Source organism: Epinephelus fuscoguttatus, linkage group LG12 (assembly GCF_011397635.1).
Source record: "Epinephelus fuscoguttatus linkage group LG12, E.fuscoguttatus.final_Chr_v1".
Taxonomy (NCBI): domain Eukaryota; kingdom Metazoa; phylum Chordata; class Actinopteri; order Perciformes; family Serranidae; genus Epinephelus; species Epinephelus fuscoguttatus.
The window spans coordinates 33,437,305-33,460,491 of NC_064763.1; the positions used below are offsets into that span (position 1 = coordinate 33,437,305).

The 23,187-nt window shown below is 41.4% G+C and overlaps 1 protein-coding gene across 3 annotated transcripts in view; it reads left to right on the top strand.

Moving 5' to 3' along the window:
* The first annotated feature begins 722 nt into the window (after nt 1-722).
* Nucleotides 723-23,187, top strand: part of LOC125898453 (glucocorticoid receptor-like) — an 89,212-nt gene continuing 66,747 nt past the window's right edge. For 2 of the 3 annotated variants that reach the window (XM_049592248.1, XM_049592250.1), the window contains exons 1-2: nt 723-1,234; nt 3,098-4,350. In XM_049592248.1, the coding sequence (XP_049448205.1) occupies nt 3,107-4,350 (1,244 nt within the window). In that variant the 5' untranslated portion in view covers nt 723-1,234; nt 3,098-3,106. Of the gene's footprint in view, nt 1,235-1,671; nt 2,204-3,097; nt 4,351-23,187 lie in introns of those variants that run through there. The other variant, XM_049592249.1, reaches the window with a different exon arrangement.

Here is a 23,187-nt window from a genome sequence, read left to right on the forward strand (position 1 = left end):
AAAAACTTTATTGTGATACATTTTAGAAGTTCATCTCTGAGGTGGACTTTTCTTTTTCCTTTTTAAAGAGCTTCATTTCATTGTTGAGGGTATAACAATGGAGTACGCCTATGAAACCCTGGCTCCTAGCAGCCTAATCGTGATTACATGCTCTGCGTTGGGGAAAGCTAGACCCCTCCTCTTTGCTCACAACCTCATTTGACCCTAACAAAGGCTCACCGAAAGGAACATGAACTTTGTCAACTCAGAGCTATAAGGGGATTTGTAGGGCTACTAACCCAGCTCGGTTTGGTGGTTACAGAGAGGCTGTAGCAGAACATTTAAATTACAACTTATAGTTGCTTTCTCAATCGCATTATGCCGTGAGGTTAGCGGTGGCCTACGGAGACAGATTCCCCAGCAGAGTTTCAGTAGGGAAAGGGGCGTTCACCGACAAGTGTCAAACTAACAGCTATGTCAAGCTTTCACACGTGTGTACGAGCTGACCGGAAGTCGAGGTATCTGCCTTAAAAATATCTCGTTTTGAACCACACAATGAGTTAAAGGATACGTTTCCTTCTCTGTTTTGGCAAAAGTGGCCCTTGCTTATATTTTTAGCTGCAGGAAGTTCCATTTTTCATCATGTAGGCTCGTAACAGTTGCATCAGCACTGCTTTTATTTTGGAAAAACAAACCGGAAGTGCTTCACTCGCTCCATGCAGCTTGACACCGCTTCACTAACTGTCCGCCCTGCCCTGCTTGAGTTTGCAGTTGAGTGCGCCACGGCTGTATTATATAACTTTAATGTACTCACGAGTTTAATGGCGCAAGAGCAGAACAGCGCTCCGCAGAACTGTGGATTCATTGCGGAATTTTCCTAAAGTCGCAAACGAGTGACGGATCGATCACTTTTTTTTTTTTTTCCTCCTGCCACCGGCGACGTGCGTTAAAAGTTATCGACAGATCGGCGAAACGGCGCACACGGTGGATCTCTCCAGCTCCGTCTCGGGTCAGCGACGTTGTTGACTTTACTTATAGAATTAGTTGCTATTGCGGACGATGTTTTCCTGCCGTGCGGGGAGAGAGGCGGCAACAAATCCAGCTGACATTTCACCACGCAGCGTTACTGCAAAGAAGGGGGTCTGTTCCTGAGCCTGACTGTGTGGACATTGCGTTATTTGTCACATTTTTTTCCTCCAACTTGGACGCACGGGAGATGACCTAACTGGCGGAGCGCATCCTTCTTTCACCACAGGTACGGTCCGCTTCACAATGCACCCGTTTGTCTTGTCATTATTTCGCTGGGGAAATATCGGCAGAGGCTGGTTGTTTCCCCGAGGTAGGCCGACGTTGAGCGTCGCCGGCGCTGCGTGGAAGGCGCACTGACACTGACAGCCCCCGCACCGTGCGACCCACTCACAATACCACCACCAGTGCTCACGGGAACGGTTTACTATTGTGAGTAAGAAAGAGAAAATGGTGCACAAAGTTCCACGGAAAAGGCAGCGTTATGTGCGTGTCCGGCTGTAGGCGTGTGAGCGCTGCAATTTCCCATCGCAGCCAACAGGTTGCACTAATGCTGTAATGATGTGTCGCGCTGCTCGGTAGGAAAAGTACAGCATAGCAAGTCAAACTTTTTAAAACTTTGATATCCTGAGGAGTGTCATTACCTTATTTAAAATGCATTAAACTTGCAATTCAATGAGAGAAGCTTGTGTCCCATATCTGATGCAGTATCGATTACAGTGCAGAGCCGTCTATACTGACCTGTGGGCGGGGGAAAGTGGTGAAACCTATAACCAAAGCAAAAATCTTCATAGGCTAATTCTCCTCATTTTTACTCATTTCACCTCAAGAAAAAACAAAACAGAGAGTCCCACATAACCTCTTACAGGAGCTGTATGTGCAAAATACGCGCTGCCCATATGGCACCATATATCCTCTGTGCGCTTTATGGAGTCATGCCTGCTAGTAAGAATGTCACGACCGCTGCTTGAGGCAACAAACACATAAAATAGAGCCAATCACATTGATCAGATATCCACAGGAAGGTATTCAGTCGTCTTTAACCGCTCAGCCATGCGTAATTTCAAGCATTTTTATGTGACTTAAAAATAGCAGATGAAGTTGAATGCTGTGAGCGGCGCAGGCCCTGTTTTAGTGATATTCAGTCCGAGGCACTGACTTTGAAACAGACTAATTGCCGCAAGTGACAGCTCGCCTGGTTAGTTCTTTTCTACTTTGTTGTTTTCTATCTTTGTTAATGAAAAACAGTTAAATAAGTGCCCCCTCCCCTACGTGCACGCAGAGCTTGGCTTTGACGCAGGCTGTTGTCACATGATTTTTACTTGCAGCCATTTCATTTTTATTATTACTTTTATTTAAGTTTTAAATGTTATAAATGGAGTTTGGACTGCATTGTTAACTCGCGCTCTCTTGCAAATGGGGATTGACAGTTATTGGCGACTGCTGCAAAATGCCCGGAGGCCCACAGTGGGTTAATCTCTTTCGACAGATGTGTGTTGTTGCACACATGCTCGGCTGTATGTGGGACTGTCAGTGGCACTGCATGTAACACAAGTTATGCCTGGGCATGTTTTCCCAACTCTTGACGCTTGAGTTGAGTGGAGGGCGCAGTTCAAAGAAATAACATGAATATTATAGTCGGTTAGCTATATTATGTAATGGCTGTGGTCTCCTTCTCACCCCCCCCCCCCCACACACACACACACACATACACACTGTACTGGTTTTGCTCAGCATTGTTTGTGCCATTTGAGCCTCTGCCATATTGCTCCAGTGTCGGTGTGAGAGGCAGAGATGGCCTGTTTGCTATGGCTGCAGTCAATTCTTGAAAAATAAGATAAAGATAAATTTGGAGAATGGTGACGGCTGTGCATGATAGGAGACATGAGCCTTGCACCATCAGTGCTTTAAAACTGTGTCATAACATGTTTTTAACGCAGATCTCACCATGAAAGAAGATTTTTATGTTTTTACTGGTATATATCGTCTTATCTCCAGCACCAGTTCTGTTTTTATGGCCTAACTTTGTCTCCTCTTTCTCTCACCCTGTGTGTGTTGTGCGCTCTTTGACTCACGCTCACCGTCTTGTCAGGACAAAGAAATGGATCAGGGTGGACTGAAGCGCAACGGTAATCGAGACGACAGCCTGACATTTGGGGAGACGGGACCTGGAGTAGGTAGAGAAATGGGTGACGCAGCGGGTTCACTGCTCCAGTCTGCAGCACACCTGAGCGTCCCAGGGTCTCTGCCCCTGCCCACAGTGGCCCCAAATGGACGGGGTGGAACCAAAGACCAGGGGGACCTTGGAGGCCTCTTTGAGTCCCCTCAGCATCATCTCCTGTGTGAGGGCTCAGACATGGAGGAGGGTAAAATCATCAGAATGCAGAAACAGCACCAGGATATTGGTGTATTCAACATGGAGGACAACTTGCCGCTGTTAAAAGAGAGTATTTCTGATCTTGACCGGACATCCACCTCTGTCATCAGCACCTCGGTCTCCTCCGTCCAGGGTAACCTCCCTCTGCCCGATCTTTTTCAGCAGCACATCAAGCAGGAGGGAAGTTTTTCTCTGGATAAAGACTTGGAAACTTACAGTGGACACACAGTCGCTGGTCTGTGTGATTTGGGTGGCAACAGCGGCCGTCTACTCGAGGATACCGGGATTTGGCAGGACTTGGACCTTCCTAATTCTCTGCCAGAAATCAGTGATTTTGAGTTGGATTCAGAAGTGGCACATCTGGATAACATCCTACACAGTAGCACTGGCGGCGGCGGTGGTCCTGTCAGCGGCTTGCTAAAGGAAACAAAGCCTCTTGTGGGTAATGGAGTAAATTGTACCAGTGTGAATGGCACAGACCAGCAGCACCACCCCATACACCATCAGCACCAGCAGCACCACCTTCTACAACACCAGCAACATCAGCTTCACCATCAGCAGCAGCCTGCGTCACTGCTCTCCAGCGTCATGATCAAGGAGGAGAAGGATCCCGACGACTCTTTCATCCACATCCGCACTCCTGGTGTGGTCAAACAGGAGAAGCGGGACGGCGATGGTTTCTGCCAGTCGCAGTGCCTCCAGAGCAGCATGAGTTCTCTCCATGGAGGAGGCGCCATGTCCTCGCCTATGGGCGTCGGTGCAGGACCTAGCTACCACTACAGAGCCAACCCATCCTCCACAGTGGGCCTACAAGACCAGAAGCCTTTTGGTATGTTCTCAAACATGCCTCTGGGTGGAGAGAGCTGGGCCAGGGGGAACAGGTTTGGAGAGTCATCGGGGTTACAGAGGGCTGATGATGGAATCCCCTCCGCCGCAGCCTTGGCGACTTTTTCTGTCAGCTTCTCCAGGTAGGTCTCACTGGATGATTTTATCTTGCTGTTTACTTTTGTCTCTGTGGCTGATTTGGTGTATGCTTTCTTTCATGGTGTGCATGAATTTGTATGAGTGTTCTCTGAGGTCGGGCTTTTAAAATGTTAAGACATGTTAAAATTCAGCGCAAGAACCAAAGAGGTGTTGATTATTCATGCTGTGCAGCAGTCTTAGCTGAGTTTCTTGGAGTACCCTTAGTGGCCTGTTGTTTTGTTGTAAAAAAAACCAGTCAGATACTCAGAACAGAAGCTGTTAGCAGTATGACCCTAAAGGTCAAACACATTAAATTTGGCTTCTGATGCGACATGCGTTGAACCTTAAATCATGAGAGTAAATTTTAGCAGGAAAAAATTCTACGAACAGGCATTTAATTGAAAAATATGGCAGTCAAAAGCAGGACCTGACAGCCGAGGAAAAAGGCAGGTTACTTTCTCTCCGGAAGAAAAAAATCTTTCTGCACTTTGGCTCCTGCAACCACAGAAGTATCTGATCTCTATTGATGCGCCTGAAATCAAATCAAGCTCAGTGATGTACCAGGGCACTCCAGTTCCCTGCAGGACACTTTTGAGTGTGTATTTGGGAAATGAATGCAGTCGGTGCATTTCACAGCATTTAGGCTTCAGTCTTCCGGTGTGATTCTTGAAGAAAAGAAACAAGCTATAAAACAGATTGCTCAGGTGTTGCATGTTTGTCTGTGACTTTTTTGTGTGTGTGTGTGTGTGTGTGTGTGTGTGTGTGTGTGAGAGAGAGAGAGAATTCCTGGCACCCCTGGGGTGGAGGGCATCTGGCACTTATCACCTTCAATAGGCAGACGCAGCAGGACACACATTCCTCCAATTTATCCACATCACATCACATTTTAGGAACGCCATGACGAAAGAAATGTAGGATTACATTCTCTTTTTTTTACGTGAGCATTGTCAGAAGAAGTAGATGTAAGGAAAGGTGGTGAATTTGTTGCCAGGATACGATGAGGTAGGGGTGAAAAAGAAATCCTGTTGAATAAGAAAGTTAGATTTGGGGATAGTCACCCTGAAGAGATGGGAGTGTTACAACTTTGGTGATTTATATAACCCAGAGCAGTTTCTTTTTTCGTGCTTGCTCTGAATCAGATTTTGAAAATCAACATTTATTTTGGCACAATTGTGAAACTGTTCTCACACAAAGTAACTCAGCCTAATTTCACCACGATCTGCCCCCTGGTACTTTTCCGAAACAGTGCCGCAACACGACGCTTCTCATAAAGATATCACAGAGTTACGTAAATGTGTCATTCCAACAGGAAATGATTCATCGAGAAAATGTGATAATGTGCATTTCTGAGGATACAGTGTGGTCGTGGTTTATGTGAGGGAAATTAATTCTGTGAGAAAGTCATGTAAGGTGCAGCACGGTGAGAGGTGTCTCACGCCTCCCGTCGGCTCCCATCTGATAAATGAACTGGCTGCGAGTGGAACTTTGAAAGAGAGAGATTTACTTGCTGTTTTATGAGCGTCTTTGTGACTAGGCTTGAATGGGCAGATCACAAGATGAGTCTGATTAACGAGGGGTAATAATGTGAGGCAGTACTGTCCTGAAAGAGCCATTGAGGTGTTTGGCTCCGGCTGCTTTGTAAACAAGTCAAAGATGAACATGGGTGTCAGCTTGTGTTAATCTCCTTGCTGTTGCACTGATATGCTCCTGGGCTGTTGTGTTGTTAACCTGTTTAAACTGTGGAGAACTCTATTTCTCACGGTTCATAAGTGCAAGCTGTTTGTTTTTAAGTCGTCTCTATACATATAATAAACAGCGGTGGACTTGATTGCTCCCATAAACACTGATGACAGAGTTGTGTAGAAACACAAAGATGGCATCCTTAAAAATAACTGCCAGCCACTTCATGAAGTCCTTTATCTGTGTGTGTGTGTGTGTGTGTGTGTGTGTGTGTGTGTGCTTCTGCTCAGGCTGATGTGGCAACAGGTGTTTTGTCACTTGTTAATTCATTCCAACAACAAACAGTGTTGTTTTTTAAAACCCTGTCTTGTAATGCCAAGAATCTGTGCCACAGTGCTACAGTACCCGAGCTACTTCCTGGTATGTTTATGCACCAGCATGGCATGTGTTTTCACACTGAGTTTCTGTGGTGCAGGGCACAGACACTCTGCAAGATCTAAACAGTGCCGTGGATAAACCCCCATAAACAAGTTAGCATAAAAAACAAATGATGAAAACAAACCGACTTACTGATGGACCAACAAACATCGTTTGGCAATGATTAAATATCCTGATATCTCAAATGATCAAATTTTTAGATTCCCGAAAATTATTTTGATGCAGTTTTGCACAACACAGAAGAGTGATTTCAAAATAAATTGAATGAATATTATGATACAAAAAGTACGTTTTTTTTTATTTTTTATTTTACCTGAAACAGGACGAATGATTACAGATTAATTTTCTTTCAGATGAATAATTGATTACTTATTCCAGCTCTGCCTGAAACTAAATGTGTGTCTATGTTTCACATGCAGACTGTAAGGCTTCCTGTAGACACAGTACTGTTGTGTCAAAGTGGGTATTACAATATAACGCAATCTATAACATTATAATACACCGCTATATTAAATGTACTGTATAAGCTGACAGAGTAATATCCTGCTGCAGTGCTGTTGCATTATTTCATGCATACATACGATGCTGAATATGTCTCAAAAGTAGGAATAAAATCAGGAAAATGACTGGCTGCCTGGTTACCATATGAGTTAGTATAGCAACCAACTCCGTGTACTGAACTGTATATCATGGAGCCCACCTAGCCGTTCTGTGGAAATTTTCAGCGCAGTTGGAACACAATTTGGCTCATTCACGTTGCTTGGCTTAAGGCTCTCGTTATGTAACTGATAATCAAATGGACAAATGTTGTTGCTTCATGGGTGAAACGAGGCCCTTGAAACATTGTTTAAGATTTATTGTTTTTGATATACTGCATAATGCTCTTTCCATTGACTAGATTTTTTTTTTAACTCGTTCTTCATTTTATTCTTTTGTCTGCTGCATCACATTTATTTGCACGCAGCAGATTGCTCTCTGATATATTACGCCTGTTAATCTTTCTTCTCAATATGTGTGAGTCATGCTGACGCATACTAAAAAAGGCTTTAAAAGTTGATGTAAACTCTTCCCTGTTGCTGAGCTGCATGTGTCTGCGTGCGCCAGAGCAAGACAGACTGTGTCTGTGTGTGTGTGTGTGTGTGTGTGTGTGTGTGTGTCTGTGTGCATGTGTGTGTGTGTGTGTGTGTGTGTACACAGGGATGCTGTAAGGCCACGTGTACAGATCTGCTCTTGTATTCTGCTGCTGCCTCTCTCTGCTTAAACTGTCACTCAGCTGCTTTCGTCTTCTCACCTAATCACCCCTGATAGGCCCCTCAGAGCTCTCCATATTTCACATAGGCACGCAAAAGCTGTACACACGCAGACGTCATGCAAACACACACACACACACTCTTATGTTAGAAGTGTGCTGCAGAGTCCTGATGTCAAAGGAGGCACTCACCTCACTCATCTCTTTTTTTAGACACGAATATTGTGCTTTTGTCAGAAGTTTTTGAGTTCGTGTTGAGTGCCAAATGCATATTTTTGCTAATGCATCATAAAACAGTATTGTGTTTTGCTAGACTGGGGTGTGCTGATGCTTCATAAAGCTGTGGCAGTTCAGTGGACCTCATACTTCAGTAACTTTTCAGCATATATCTCATTAACGTGGCAGTTTTGACACTGTTATTAAGATCTGTCTGCTGTTTGATGTCCTTCTGGTGCGAAAGACAACTTTTATTTCCAAGCCTAACCCAGTGCTGATGTAAGCACTCCAGCACATGAGCTACTTTAACGTTAGCATTAACACAACAAAGAGGCCTTAACGTGCTCTGCAGCCGTGCTCTGCGTGCAGTGTCCTATACCGTAAAATGTGCTCTAAATTTAGACTTGGTAAACAACATATTTGGAGGATATTTGTGTGTCATTTTATTGCAAAATGAAAGGTTTACCATAATTGGAACAACATGACAGCTCATAGAGTGTGGTCACAGTGTAAGTCTCATCTGGCCTTACCTTCAATACAGAAGCCTCTGAACAAAGTATAAGGCCTGTCCAAGGGGCTAATAGGTGCAGCTCAAATGTAAACATGATTTCTGGTGAGGCATCTCAGCAATACTCGGGCGTTTACCATAAATCAGAATGGGCAACTTAATGATGGTGATTATGATGATGCGTTAGGTGATGGGTTGCTATTATAAATGCCCCTAAGATAAATTCAAATCATGGTGTCAGTGGTTGTCTGCCCAGCTTACTTCATAACGGCTGAATTTTTTCATCATGTTGATGCCTGTTGTAACTGTAGCTGACAGTTGATTGTTGTTTTACCAAGCATTGCTACTGTATAATAGAGTTTTGTGGGTAACTTACTGATGTCAACACCCTATCCCAAAATGAGTTAACTGAATTAGATGGATTTACTGACGACATGTGAGGTCTGGCGGATAATTTAAAACTATTGCATAACCATGATCGTATCACCATCATTTCGCCAAACTGGCACAAATGCTGATGTCATGAATAGCAGTGGAACACAGAGTATTGCACTAAATCAGTTTGATCATTAACTCTACCAAAGAGGTTAGTTTTTTGGTTGGGTTTGTTTGTTTCTCAGCAGGATTACAGAAAAACTTCTGGCCTGGTTTTTATTAAACTCTATGGAAGGGTGCAACATGGGCCAAGGAAGAATCCGTTACATTTTGGAGAGGATCCCAGTCACAGGGCAGATACACAAATTGTTTTTCACTTTCCTTAGCATTGTGAGATCGGACTTTTGGCCTTAGCAGAGGTCTCCCAGTGCCCTTCTATGTGATTCTGCATGTATTTACTGTATTGTGACACAAAGGCAGTCCTTTGAATGTCCATTATTTTACATCAAGTCTCATAAGATTCTTTTACCATGCCATGCATATACATTATCTAAGATGCATGCATGGAATTTCAAGTCCCATTATAAGTGTCCTCAATAGTCACTTAACAACGGGCAAGTAAAACAAACTGACGCCAAACTAGGTCAGACTCTGTTGACTCAATTCCCTGGATTTGTAATCTCTAAGATTATGCCAGCCTCAATCCTCATTGTTTGTTTGAGTTCCTGTTGCTTAATAGGCTTACTGATAACCTTTGCTGTATGCAAGGCTACATACATTGCTGTTTGCCTTTCCTGCCATCTTCCTGTTTAATTACCACTTTCTCCCTTTTTTTGCCTGTCACTCACACTCAGGTTACATTTTGCTCTCAGGATCAGATGGACAGGCCTGAGACGTTCATGCTGGACACAAACAGTGTCCGAATATAACTTGTTTTGCGGTAGAGACTCTCAGCATAGTTTTTTTATTACATGACTATTTTGGTTCAAATATTTACCCGTCAGTGCGGCGGATAGCCTTCCAAGATTTACTAGTCGAGCGGAAAATCCATCCGCATTTGGCGCTTGGCGGGTGTTAATTCCGGACCCTGGACACAAACATCCATGCTACATGTTGTTGAGCGTGTGGAAATGTGCTGTTATGCCTTGCATTACTCTGCGTGGAGCAGCACTATAATGCTATTAATGTATATCCTGCAGTGAGGAAATCTGACTGTGAAGCCTGCTGAATTGTTTCAAACTGAGCTGGAATCATTTGATGGTCCCCAAAGGCTTGTGCAAAGTCAGATTTTCAAAGGCAGCGTCTGTAACTCGGTCGTCATTGTGCAACCGAATGATCAAACTTAGCAGTAGTCTTTCTTAAAGAGGCTTTATACATGCGGCCTGAACAGCCTGACAGCGGACATGTCAGCTCTGATCATCAGCCAAGACACGTTTCCCGACAAGATGCTCTTTCACTCACTCTGTCTCATCACTCCTCTTGTGTCTGTCTGCCTCGGTCGCTTTCCCCCTACTGTACAGAGGCTTTGATGTAGGCTTCAGTTGAGGTCACTGTAGTGCAGAGAGCCAAAGGAGGTCTACGCCTCTTTAGCAGCCAAGCTGTTTCTTTTTTAAGGCTGTTTAGGTGGCTGCTGGTATGTTTACGCGGGTGTTAGGTGTCGTGAACATATCCAAGGTCTGTTTAACTGGCCACATGATGGATTAGACCTCTTTTTGCAGGACAAAGCTGGTCTTTTTAATCACTGCAAATTTTGGAAAGCAGCACAAAGGACAGCAAAGAAAAAGAGATGCTTTCAATATGATGCTGATGGCCCTACAATTTTTGCAACACTTTCAGGAAGTGTTGCTTCGTATTAGTTAAATTCTGAGGCTGGGGTTTGTAGTATTACAAAGCAATTGTCCATTAACTTAAAATATCTTTTCCTCATGATTCCCAGGACAGCTACAGTACACAGCAGACTCACACCAGGTTGAATGTACATGATTTGGTCCATATGGTGTGCAGGACATTAGTTGAATGTCATATATTTCTAATTTAAGAGTTCATTTTTGACCTTGACGAGATTAGTTTTATTCTTCTTAGCTCAAGGTACACACACACACGATATTTTTTTCTATAGCTTTTAACCACATCCGAAGTTCTTAAGCAGATGAAATTTGCTCACTTGTCATGATGATAGCTCATCAACTTGATCACTTGATAATAAGTGGTCACGTGTAATCATGTGTGCTGATTTTCAAAACCCACATTAAAAACAGTTGTAATGTAGACTAAACCTCTTGTTTTGCACAATTTCATCCCTCTGTCAGATCAAAACAAGAAAAACCCATCTCTAACTGTTCCTGTTCTGCCAGCGTCATTTACTGTCAGCAGCATATCGCTTAGCGTTCTTCGGAAATTCAGTATAATTTGCTCTTGTAATGCAGCCAGTGTTGCCACTTCCGAACACTTACACTTAGATTTACTTAAATAGTGTATTGTTTCCACACACGCATCTGCTGTATAAAATGTGTACACATTACACCCACATATCGTGCACTCTGCACAGACAAACATATGCACTGACAAATGCCTCATTGCACATCATATGATGGCTGCGGATGCTTGGCCAAGCTAGCTGGAGGGCATTTCTTGGTGTAGATTTCCATTACTCAGAATAGAGTATCATATCCTTGGATAACTCCAACAGGATTCTTTCTGAACTCATCCTTGTCTAATAAATAACGTGATGGCCATGAGCACTATGCTTCAAAGTTCCTCTGAGTGCATGTCTGTCCCTATGTCATAAATTTGATGGCCAACGCACCAGTCTAACCTTGCTCAACAACTGGACCAGAAATTGGTTGCATGAAGGCAGTGTGTGTCTTTATGTGATGGCAGCAGGTTATTTCTTTCCAGCCAGTGCAATCTCAGCTACGTTCACATAAAGATTGGTGAGCAAACTGTGTTCGGATAAGTCAGGAGTGGGCATTAATAGCCCCAACAGAACTGACTCACTGTAGTTCATAAACAGAGGATTGTGTTTGTTATATTTGGCAACCACTCTATCAGGAAACGGGAAGTGCGGTGTCTAGCGGCTAGAAAGGCTCAGGCTGCTGCCCCCTCTGCTCTCCTTGGACAAAGTGTCATTCAGGTTAAAGGAAACAAAGAAATAATTACTATGGGACTATTGTTGTTTTTACTATTGTGCCTGATTTGTGTGTTTACCTGCAATCACAAAAGTACTGCCGCTCTGATTATTAACTTAATTAGTGCACAGTGCACCATGTGGCGGCTAAATTTATCTTTGGCTTTGTGGTCAGTGTGTTGGAAGTGTTACCTTTCGTGAACAGTCATAACGTGTATCACTGAGGCCGTGTGACAGAGCACCAAATGGCTTTGAGGAAATGTGGTGATTTGCTGATGTACGCAAAAAAGTCTTTGACATTTAGAAAAATCCCAAAGAAGTGAAAAGCAACAACTCTCCAGAATCAATAGCTACAGCTTAAAAAACAAAACACAGACAAAAAAAACCCACAAATCGAAACAAATAGGTGTTGGAAATTTGCATAAACTTCAAACCATACAACACCTTGTGGGGTTTTCCCCTGCGGAGGTGGTTAGCTATGCCCCCACCACCAGCGCTAAAAAAAGAGAGAAAACAAAAGGTTATAATCTTCACCATTATCTTCTGCGTGCACAAAATGTCCTCTACATTTGAACGCACATAAATAAAACCTTCATCTGTACATTATAGAGCTTAATCAATGGAGACAGTCTACAGAATTACTATATTATGGGATCTTTCTTTTTCCGATTTAGATGCTGAATCAGGCAGATCCAAGCATTAAAATTCCTTCTGCCTTTGCTGTAATGTATTGCACAAATCTCTACATCTGACAGTGGTTAATTCAGTTGAGTCTGGTGCTATTAATCTGGGTATTAAATACGGGTGTACACGGTACACAAAAATCTCAGTTCGGTACGTACCTCAGTACACAAGTCACGGTTCGTTTTTTTTTTCGGTACAGTAATGAAAAAAATAGGCAACTATTAAATATCTTTTACTTATTGGTAACCTTATTAAAACATACCACCACAGCAGTTAACTCTTTTTATACAACTTTTGAATGAAACAAATATATACAAAATCCTGCTTTTTCACATTGTTTGAATGAAAATAGAAATATAAAAGTGAAAAATAAAATCCTGCTGTTTTTTTAACACATTTTTTGAATTAAAAATATAAATATACATTTCTGCTTAAACAATTTTACTCAAATAAAATAAAAAGTATAGTGCAGCTGGTCAGCTTTAAAGCCTGCTCAGATTCAGTTTTACTAGGAACTTACTTAGCTTTCCCACTTTGTTAAAGTGCAGTAAACAAAACATGCTTCAGTATCTAAAGTGCAGCTTAAACAACACTACAATGGCGTTGGTTATTTAGCGCGATCAGAATGGTCAGGGAAACGCTCTTTCTTTTTAAACGACGACGATATCGTAGTTTGCACCAGATTGCTTTTTCTAGTTGTGCCGGTTAACGTTCAAACTCGGGTGGTGTCGCTTTAGATGCGTTAGCATGTTAGATGTGTTTCCAAGTACATACCCGACCGCTGTTCTGCAGTGTCACTCAATTATGTCCATCGGGGAACTAGATATTTTAAATGGTTCGGCTCGCAAAACGGAATTAAAATAAAACAAAATAAAATAAAATAAAATAATATCCTGCGCCCAGTAATTCGCTACAGGGTCGTGCCGAACTGATAGTCGCGTACCGAATGGTTCGACACAAATACACGTACCGTTACGGCCCTAGTATTAAATCATAGATGAATGCTATTTTATCTCTGTGATTTTATTGTTTCTAATTTTGTCGTAGAAGTTAAATGGAAACAAATCCTTTTTATGTTTTTAAAGATTTTTTGGGGCTTTTTTGCCTTTTATTTGACAGGACAGATATCGCACAAAAGGGGGAGAAAGACTGGGAATGACATGCAGCAAAATCATATTTCTGCCTCTCTTTGCTTGACAGTTGCTTTCCATTATCTGTGCTGTTCGAGTGGATTTAGAAATGAGCATTAAAAAAAACCCCCCTGCAGGAACACAAACAGTTACAGCAGGACTGTGTTGGTGCTGTGCTTCACTGCAAGTCCTCTAAAGTTTGGTGTGTCATGACTTGTTTTCTGATCGATGAATCAAGTTGGTGGAATTTCCTGCCTCTGCTGCTTTCCAGTGATTGCCTGTTTCTGTAGAAACCCTCAGAGAAGTTGGGCACTGAGCCATTCTGTGTTTTTCTTTACTCTGTCTGCTTTCTCTGTGTCTGTGTGCTCGCTAAAATGTGAGATATTTTCTTGATTTGTTTGCGCCGTGCGTCCTGTCTGCCAGAATGTGGGTCGTCGTCATCTAAGACAGATGCGATCATGTTTAAGCCCTCCTTCCCGAGTCAGCAAGGAGGGGAATGCCCTTAATCTGTTGAAGGAATACACACATCTCTCTGGCCGCACGTCCCTTACCCTCTGGAGGGTTACTGATTGGACTGAAGGAAAAGTAGTCTGGGTGTCGCCTGGGTGTGATTGTCAAGGTTCAGGGATCACTGTTAGTTCATTTGTTTACCGTCTCCACAAACAGACGTAGGGTATTTTTAAAGAGTTTAGAACATGACGTTTGTGTCAGGTTTTTGTTATTTTACCTGGGGAAAAAAATACTGCAAAATACAAACCATATTTTAGCGACTTTTAGGAAAATTCTCTACAAATAGGGCTTTGAAGTGGAGTGAATTTCTGAGTCCTGTGCTTCTCTACTGGGTTATTCTTCAAGAGAGTTTGGAGCTTTCCCTCCACCTGATCAGTGTCAGCAGGGTGGCAGAGTAACCAGGGAGACTGTCAGCAGGAGGCCACAGGTTCAGACCCCTCTGGCAGCCAGCGAGCATCCAATCTGTTGAAGTGTGAGCAACTTGATGAATCCCTTTGGTCCCAGAGCGTCACTACTTTTGATTTGCTGAGGGGTCATTTAGTTCCGGCTAATGTATAATATCACTGACCTGCCAGCTTTTGAGGCCTGGAGATCATGTATCTGAGTGTGGAGGTGCTTGTGTGTGGAATTACTGATCAGCCTGAAATGCAACAAATACTTCCTCAAAGCCATTTTTTCAAAGATAAGGTCGGGAAAGAGTTATTAGAATTCCAAGTTTCTGTCCCCACAAAGTAGAAGAAATCTGAAAGTGATCTTTGGTGCTTCCTAGTGTTAATTGGAAGTTTTTAGACGCATCTGTAATTTAAAGTAATAATCTTGAAGATCATCCACTTTTAAAAAAAATGTTACTGTCTATTGCTGAGTTAGGTAACACACAGTGATTGTGCAGTTGCTCGCTGATAAAAGCCTTTGCATTTGCAAAAATCACAAGTGGTGCACAGTCATTAATGATCCGTTCTCATACACACCAAATTACTCATACATACATGTGCAAACACAGATACACACACACACACCATCTATGCTGTGGTAACCTTTTCATTTCGCCAGCTGCAGGGCTCATAAAACAAGCCGATATAAATAAATTTACCAGCTTCGTTTCAAGCTTTAATCCATAATTATGCTCTCCACTTGGATGACTGCATAGACATGAGCTGACACGGAATCGTGACGAGGAAACGTTTGGATCTTTTAAACTCCATGTGGCTTTCTCCTCACAGTAAATCGTTATTCTCCCAAACTGTAGGGGGAAGTGTACTGGAAACTTGCATCTACAGTACAGCATGGTTCTCCATTTTCTCTATTCATATGCATCGAGAAAATGTCGTATGTGCACGGGCAGGCAGAAAATCCAACGCAGGACTCTTGCGAGGGGGGTGTGTCTGATTGTATGGTGCCACTTAAATGCTCCCAAAGAGGGTGAAACAGAGATCTCCGAGGATGTAATTTTAAAGTGTTTATGGCTCCTGCCGGAGGACACAGTTCAATCATTTAATGATTAATAGTAGCTATTTATAATTATTTATTTCATATTTGTTATTGAGCTTTACCAGCTGGTGTAAGTTGATGCTTGTCCTTGAAGACTCTGGCAGTGGAGACTGTCTTTTTTCAGCTGTGAATGCCAATGATGTGAAAGTAGGTGGATTGTTATGTTGCCAAGTTCAGCTGAATAAATTCCCCCTGGGGAAATTACTAGTGTAACGTATTTAATTTGTGTAGTGTTAGACAGAAAGGCATTTTATTGCATCAGATCAGATTTGCATCACGTTTATTTTTTTTTTTGCCCGAGTGTGTGAAGATATGCACCCACATATTCACAGAATAAAACAGTTCTCAGTTTGTATTCGCAGCCTTCGATTGCTGAATATGTGCAGCTGGCTGTATCGTAGGTTGTCACCAGACAACGCAGAGGACCTTGTGCCATAGACTGGTCAATGATTTACCTGACCAAGGTTGCTGTACATGTGGAGGCAAACATTCACCCCCCGAAGCTGTCGTTCAGACTTACACCTTGTGTAATCTTATGATCCCTGCCAGCTGGTTGGAGGGAAAACTTGATAATGGCCTCATTTTGCCTTGGTCAAAACACCATTAATGAGATTCAGTACGGGTCCAGCCTTTATAGTCCTAGGTGACCCACTTCTTGTTGTATGTTTGCTGAGCCACTGGAGCGCACTTAAATCATGCTCCATCCAGAAATTGAAATACATTGCTATTTAAAGCTGATGGCAGGGTCTGTTCAGCTCTGTGGAGCACATAGTAAACTGTCAGAGTTGTCAACAATGCTGCCAGTAGTCGCACATTGCCAATGGTGGAATGTAACTAAGTACGTTTACTTAAATACTGTGCATAAGTATAAATTTGAGGCACTTGCACTCTACTTCAGAGCCCAACTGATAACCTTATATATTAGCCTATCACAGATATACCCTCTTTTACGCATTTAAAACACGCATTGAAACACTATTTGACTGATTTAAATCCCATTTTACTCATTCCACTTCAGTCTACTACTCTGCAATGTCTGTGTAGCTGCCCACATTTTGTTGTTTTGCCTCTGCCGATTTTATTTTGTATTCTAATATGTTTTGGTTGCGTAACAGGAACCAGCTGAAAACCAGTTTTTAACTGAGACAGGCCAGTTTGGACTGTAACACACAATGTTACTTTTATTTCCTTTCCTGTATAAATAAAACAATGAAATTGAAGTATTGTTATCAGCTTATACATAGTCTGATACACACCAATAGGAAAAGTTCATTCAACAGGCCATGCTTGAAAAAATGCTTGGAGTAATTTACAAATATTAGATTCACATTGAATTTTACTGTTTTACTGCCATGTCATTTTTTCAATTTTTCAACAGAGTTTATTGTTAAAGGTTCAGGTTCAGGTTACTTTATTGATACCCAAGGGTAAACTAATTTTGCAGTTGAGGGTCAAAACATCCATCACAGTTTGAACAATCAAAACAAAAACATAGAACATAGAAAACAAGAGAAAAATTTAAAACGACAGAGTGCTGCAATCCATGAAATAAAAGCATAAAATAAAAGCAAATAATTAAAAACAGTGAAAAACACCAAGAGCAAAATCCCCTACAAGACATAGGTGACAGGAATAAAAACAGTTCAATAGAATAAGAATAAAACAATGAGATAAAAATCAATCAGTAAATAAAAAATAAGATACATGCTCCAAAGTGACTGTCTTGTGCAGTTTGTGCAAAGATTCTGCAGCTTGTTTACCAGTGTGATTGCAGCTGGAACAAAGCTGTGTTTGTGTTGTTTAGTTCTACTACGACTAAAAATATCCTTCCTCCATTACATATCTTTGTCACAAGTGTTTGATTACCATATCTAGAGGAATATATATCAATATTCTTTATATGTATAATTTTTTACTCCACAGTATCAGTTTCAGCATCGGCTGAGTATTTACATTTTCTGCTACTTTCTACTTCTACTTCACCTCATCTCAGTAGCACATGTTGTACTTTCACTCCACTACCTTTGTCTGACAGCTTTAGGTCATTTCTGATTACAATTTTCATCCCCTTCCTGTCCGGTGCAAACCATGTATCTCCCGACTTTTAAAGTGTTAGGATGAAGTGTTCCTGTAAGAGGAAAATGCATCGCCACAAAGCTGAAAACAGGCCTGTTTTTCTCACGTGTGTGGTTCTCACAGGATAGTGACGCTGCAAAAATATGATAGTGGTCTAGAATATGATGCATTGCTGTAGATGAAACTACCCAACAGTATATAAAGGTGTTTAAATGAGCACAAACTTAAACATCTACAGCTGTAAAATGCAACATACCCATTAATACAGCAGTAATGTTAATCTAAGAACATCTGATAGAGTAGTAAAACCACTGGGGACTTTTAATACTTTGAGTACAATTTGCTGATAATACTTACATACTTATACTTAAGTCAGGTTTTAAATGCAGGGCTTTTACTTGTAGTGGAATATTTTTGCAGTGTGGTATTAGTACTTTTACTGCAGTAAAGGGTCTGTTTGCCTCATCCACCACTGCACAGTACGCAATGTCTTTACCGGGCATTTTACTTTCTTTTAAACTCACTCCACCAAACTTTTATAGAAATATTCAGCAGTTAACGGCTGCCTCCTCTTCGTCAAATGGCAGAGAAAATATACATTAATATTTTTGGCCGTAAGTTCAACAGTTCTGGAAAATTCAAATCATGTCTCTGCTGTTTGGACGGCTTGAATTTGTCATGACTAAGCACTTGATTTATTCAGCTAAATGTGCTTGCCCATTCCATTGCTTTACATCCAGCGAGCAGTTTGTTGAAAATACAACACTGGTTGTGACTGACATCGAGGGCACATTTTGGTTTTCCAAAGTCGACACTGGGAAGCACTTGAGATGCTGTGGTTTGCTGTGAAAGCACATTCTCATTCTCCCCGGCTTTTAATGTATCATGCTCCTCTGATGACTGTACATTGAAGTGTCCACTTGACCCTGCAGCTATATAAATGCCAACAAAAGAAAGAACATGGATGCAAAGGAAACCATACTACACAATGAAGATGATATATCACTTGAACAGAAGTAGGCGGATTTTATTCTGATTTGAGAAAGTCTGATTGCTGCCCTTAAAGAAACGGTGAAATAAAAAAATACATTTTCACTGTTTCAACTCTGTCCCCCCCCCCCTTTTTTTTTTTTTAAGATTATTTTTTATTGGCTTTTTTGCCTTTATTGACAGGAAAGAGGGTGAAATGGGGAGACAGAGAGAGAGAGTGGGGACTGACATGCAGCAAAGGGCCGCGAGCTGGATTCGAGCAAACAGTCTGCTGTAGCTCTGTAAGGCACTAAACTCTAAGCCCGCCCACTTTTAACATCCCAATCAAATGTAAAGATTTGATTTAAATCCCTCTTGTAACTGTATACTGCTCAGATATTCTGTTTCACTGGGAAATTCATCATAGTAAAGAAGCTAAAGATTAAGGGCCAATACCAATGTTTTGATTTTGTTTTTTATTTTATTTTTGTTGTTCTTTATTCCCCCTTTTGTGTAAGGCAAACAATGAAATCTACAAAATTATTTTTGAATTGAGTTTTGAATAACAAGTGTTTTAAAGTCATTAAGCTCTTCATTACACCATGGACAAAAATTCAGTTATACAAATTTATGAAACATTTAATATAAATTTTCACATTAAATACTACTAATATCTGTTCTAGTCAATATAAATATCTATTTCATATTGCTGTGAAAATATCAACAAAATTCTCCTTCTGTATATAGCTGTACTTATTCGAGTTTCTCGCCAAAATAAATTTTACAAGAATTCCTTTTAGCACATCATGAGACTGTTTACCTTCGCCTAGTACTCATTTTTACTGGCTTGAGCTTGAATGCTCCATAATGTAATTCAGTGCACACTCCATGAGCTTTTATTTTAACATGGATTCAGTGTGCACAATTTAGCATTATGAGGGCAACAATAGGGTGCTTTCTCTGACGCGACATTAGTGAGTTTACTGCATCCTTTCCTCCCGAAGACGTCCCATGAAAGATCTGTTTGTGCCAAATACGTTTTCTATTGTCCCCAGGATGATGGGACACCGACTGATACTAGCCAGTGAGATCACAGAGCCCATTTGCCAAATAGTCACTGTATTCTTCTTCTACCTGCTCATTGATTTAAGTTTGTGGCTGCTTTGTAGCCTGCTCAAAACTGATGTGACACGTTGTGAAGGCTGATAACTTCTGTTTCACTGGCACTGTACAAGTTGATGTATTTCCAAATGAATCAGCTGCATATTTAAAAGAGGGAATTTTAAGATTACTCAGACCGTGGGTGTAGCAGCAGTATAAGAATGGTTTGTAATGCTCCATCTGTCCGGATGGGTGGTGTCTGTATCGACACCGCCTGAGGTAGAACAGGCGTAGACTTTGTTTATCATCCTCACTAAACAAGCAGCTGGTTGGTGACTGTGTTTATCGCTGACTTGTGTCTCTGTAGGACACACAGGGTGAGCTGCAGGGGTAGATGTGTCTCGACCCTTTTCTCTTTCTGTCTGTTCATTTTCCTCTCACAGTCGTCCCCTTCCCTCCAGAGTTTGGATCAGCTTACGTTCAGCTGAATCATACAAAAAAAAGGAAACATCAGTTCACCTAACGACAACAAAGGAGCTCTTATTCTGGGCAATCTCACTTATTGATATAATAACTGCAGAAAGATTTTCTTTTCCTTGAAGTGCTTTTCAGTCCCTGCATTGACTGAAGTGAAAGAAAAGTGACCCCAGTACTTCTTGCTACTTAGAGTCGTTTATTTGTCTGGGGATATTGACCCACCTCTCAGCCACCATGCGGTCATTCTTTAAAATAGAAGCCCCTCTGTGTCTGGAGCTTGTCTATTTTCAGCGCAGCTAGTGCTAAGGCCTAACTACTATTTTTAAAGCCGCTTTAGCTTGTGATGATAATGCGTTGCTGTAAGTTACAGTGTGCCAATTTTTGTCTTGCCAAAGCACTGTTGAATATAGATACAGAGTGCTGGAAGAAGCAACGGGTCAGCAGCAGTATTATTTTTATTGCTTAGTTATTGACATGAGATGGCCATAATTCAAATTCAGGGATAGCGCTTGTGGCTTTTAAAGCTTGTGCTGCTTTTAAGTAGTTGTTGTTAGGGTTAGGGTTTCCCCTGATAACCTACTGCACACAGTGTAGCTGAGGTCAGAGCTGTTGTTTATTTTCGTGAGATAAAACGCTCATTGTGAAATGATTCTGTCAGAGCTTCTGTTTAAACCATAATTTTGCTCCAGCACAAATCCATTGAAATCAGTCAAACAAAACGGAAATGTACATCATATCCTATTTAAGTGGCTGCCACACATATGTTTAGTCTCATAGCATTGATGTGGCCTTCAGTCGTTCCACGGTACATTTATTCATTATAAAGTCCTTTTATTAAGTCATTAATCTGTGTAACAGAGTAAAATGAATAACTTAAAGTTGGATCTATGGATGGAAACTTTGGTCCAGACTCTAATAAGTCAGCTCCGACTGGGTGTATTGCTGAAAAAAAAATTGTCTGGTCTCCAGAGGATGGATTCCGACTTTGGTTATCTCCACCAGCAGGTCAAAGTTTTCACATATCCAGTGAAATATTGCAACAATGTCGTACAGACATCCATTTCGCCATCGGGATGCACTGTAATAACTAGTAGTCTGGTGTATGACCATTATCTGACTTTCCCATTAGCCTCCTTTTATACTTAGTGCTAATTAGCAAAGGTTAGAATGCAAACTTTCTAAACTAAGATAGTAAACATAAAAACTGCTACACACATATGTATTACATCATGTGTAGTAACTTAATTCATTTATTTATTTTATGTGCAATAATTTTAAACTCATTTTATATTCACGGCATATGTTGGCACTGCTTGTGTCTGCATATGTGTGTGTGTGTGTGCAGTGTGTGTTCAGAGTGTGAATTAATGATAGCTTATCCCCCCCTTTATTATTTATTTATTACTTTTATAATGAGTTCCATTTTATTCTGTGCATTACATTTCACTGTATTTATTCACAATGACAATAAAAGGAATTGAATTAAATTGAATTATTAGATCTGGATGCCAGACTCCAAAATGGCACCTATTAAGTCCAATGAGAAATGCTCACCTGGCGCCAAAAAAAGTTTCTAACTTCTGGGTTTACGTCGGGGGTATGCGGCCCACTGAATATGCAGAGTAGTGTTTCTATCACTGGCTCCGCCCACGAGTGCCTCAAAGACTCACCGTTAAGATGGTAAGACAATTGCGTTTTCTTGGCTTGAGGAAAGTTTTACAAATATATAACCACCATGGATCAAAAACACACAATAGAAAGAGTCGTTATTGATCTTGTTTGCAGTTTGATGTGTCCTTTGAACATTTCTACAGATGTCTCTTTTACAGTGGTGGTCTATGGGGAAAATGCTTCTTGGTCACGTAGGAACAAGCAAGCACTCTCAAAATAAATACGCTCGTGAGGTGCACGGCCAAAAAACAGTGAAAATGCTTCTTCTGGCCACTGGGAGAAATTGTAAGCAAGGCTAATTGGCATTCATCAGGGCCTAGCAACACATCTGTATTGTAGTGTTGTCATTGTGAGCATGTTAGCATGTTTGAATTTAGCTCTAAGCATCACTGTGCCTTTAATTATAGCCTCACTGAGCCACTAGCGTGGGTGTAGACTCTTAGTCTTGTTTAACGGTTGTCGGACAAAGACATGTCTCTATTAATGTGCGGTGGGCTTTTGTCATCACGTTCTACATTTTACAGGCTGGACATTTAATCTATGAATTGAAAAATTATTATTTAATTGAATTAAATAAGGATGGATATTTGTTCCAGTCCTGGTTCCTACTGACTGCAGCTCTAAATGTCACCAACATTCTGCTCCAAGTTGTAGGCATATTATTTTAGGATTAGGGCCTCTTGTGTAAGAGTTACATACCTGCCACATCCTCCGCTTCAACTCCGGACTGTAGAGAATTTTAGTTCTGTGCTTGTTAGAAACCCAGAATGATTAACACAAGTGCAGGGCCGTGTAACCAACACCCACCCACACACCTTCTTCCTTTTCCTCCAGACTCTTCCTTCCTTGATACCTTGCTTTTATGTATTTCTTTCACCTCTCTCCATCTGGTTGTATTCATTCTGTGACCACACAAAGATATTCTTCAAGTATCTCTCTGGGCTTTACAGATAACCAGTGCCAGTATAGTTGCTGGATGTCTGAAATGTCAAGATCTGGCAACACAAGGCAGTGCTGAACTGCAGTCCGAATGAGGAAACCTTTCTCAAAGGAGAAAAAGCAAGAGAGCAAAGAAGGGACCACAGAAGGAGAGAGCTGACACATTGCTGCAGTGTAGTAATTGAATCATTTTAATCACTGTGC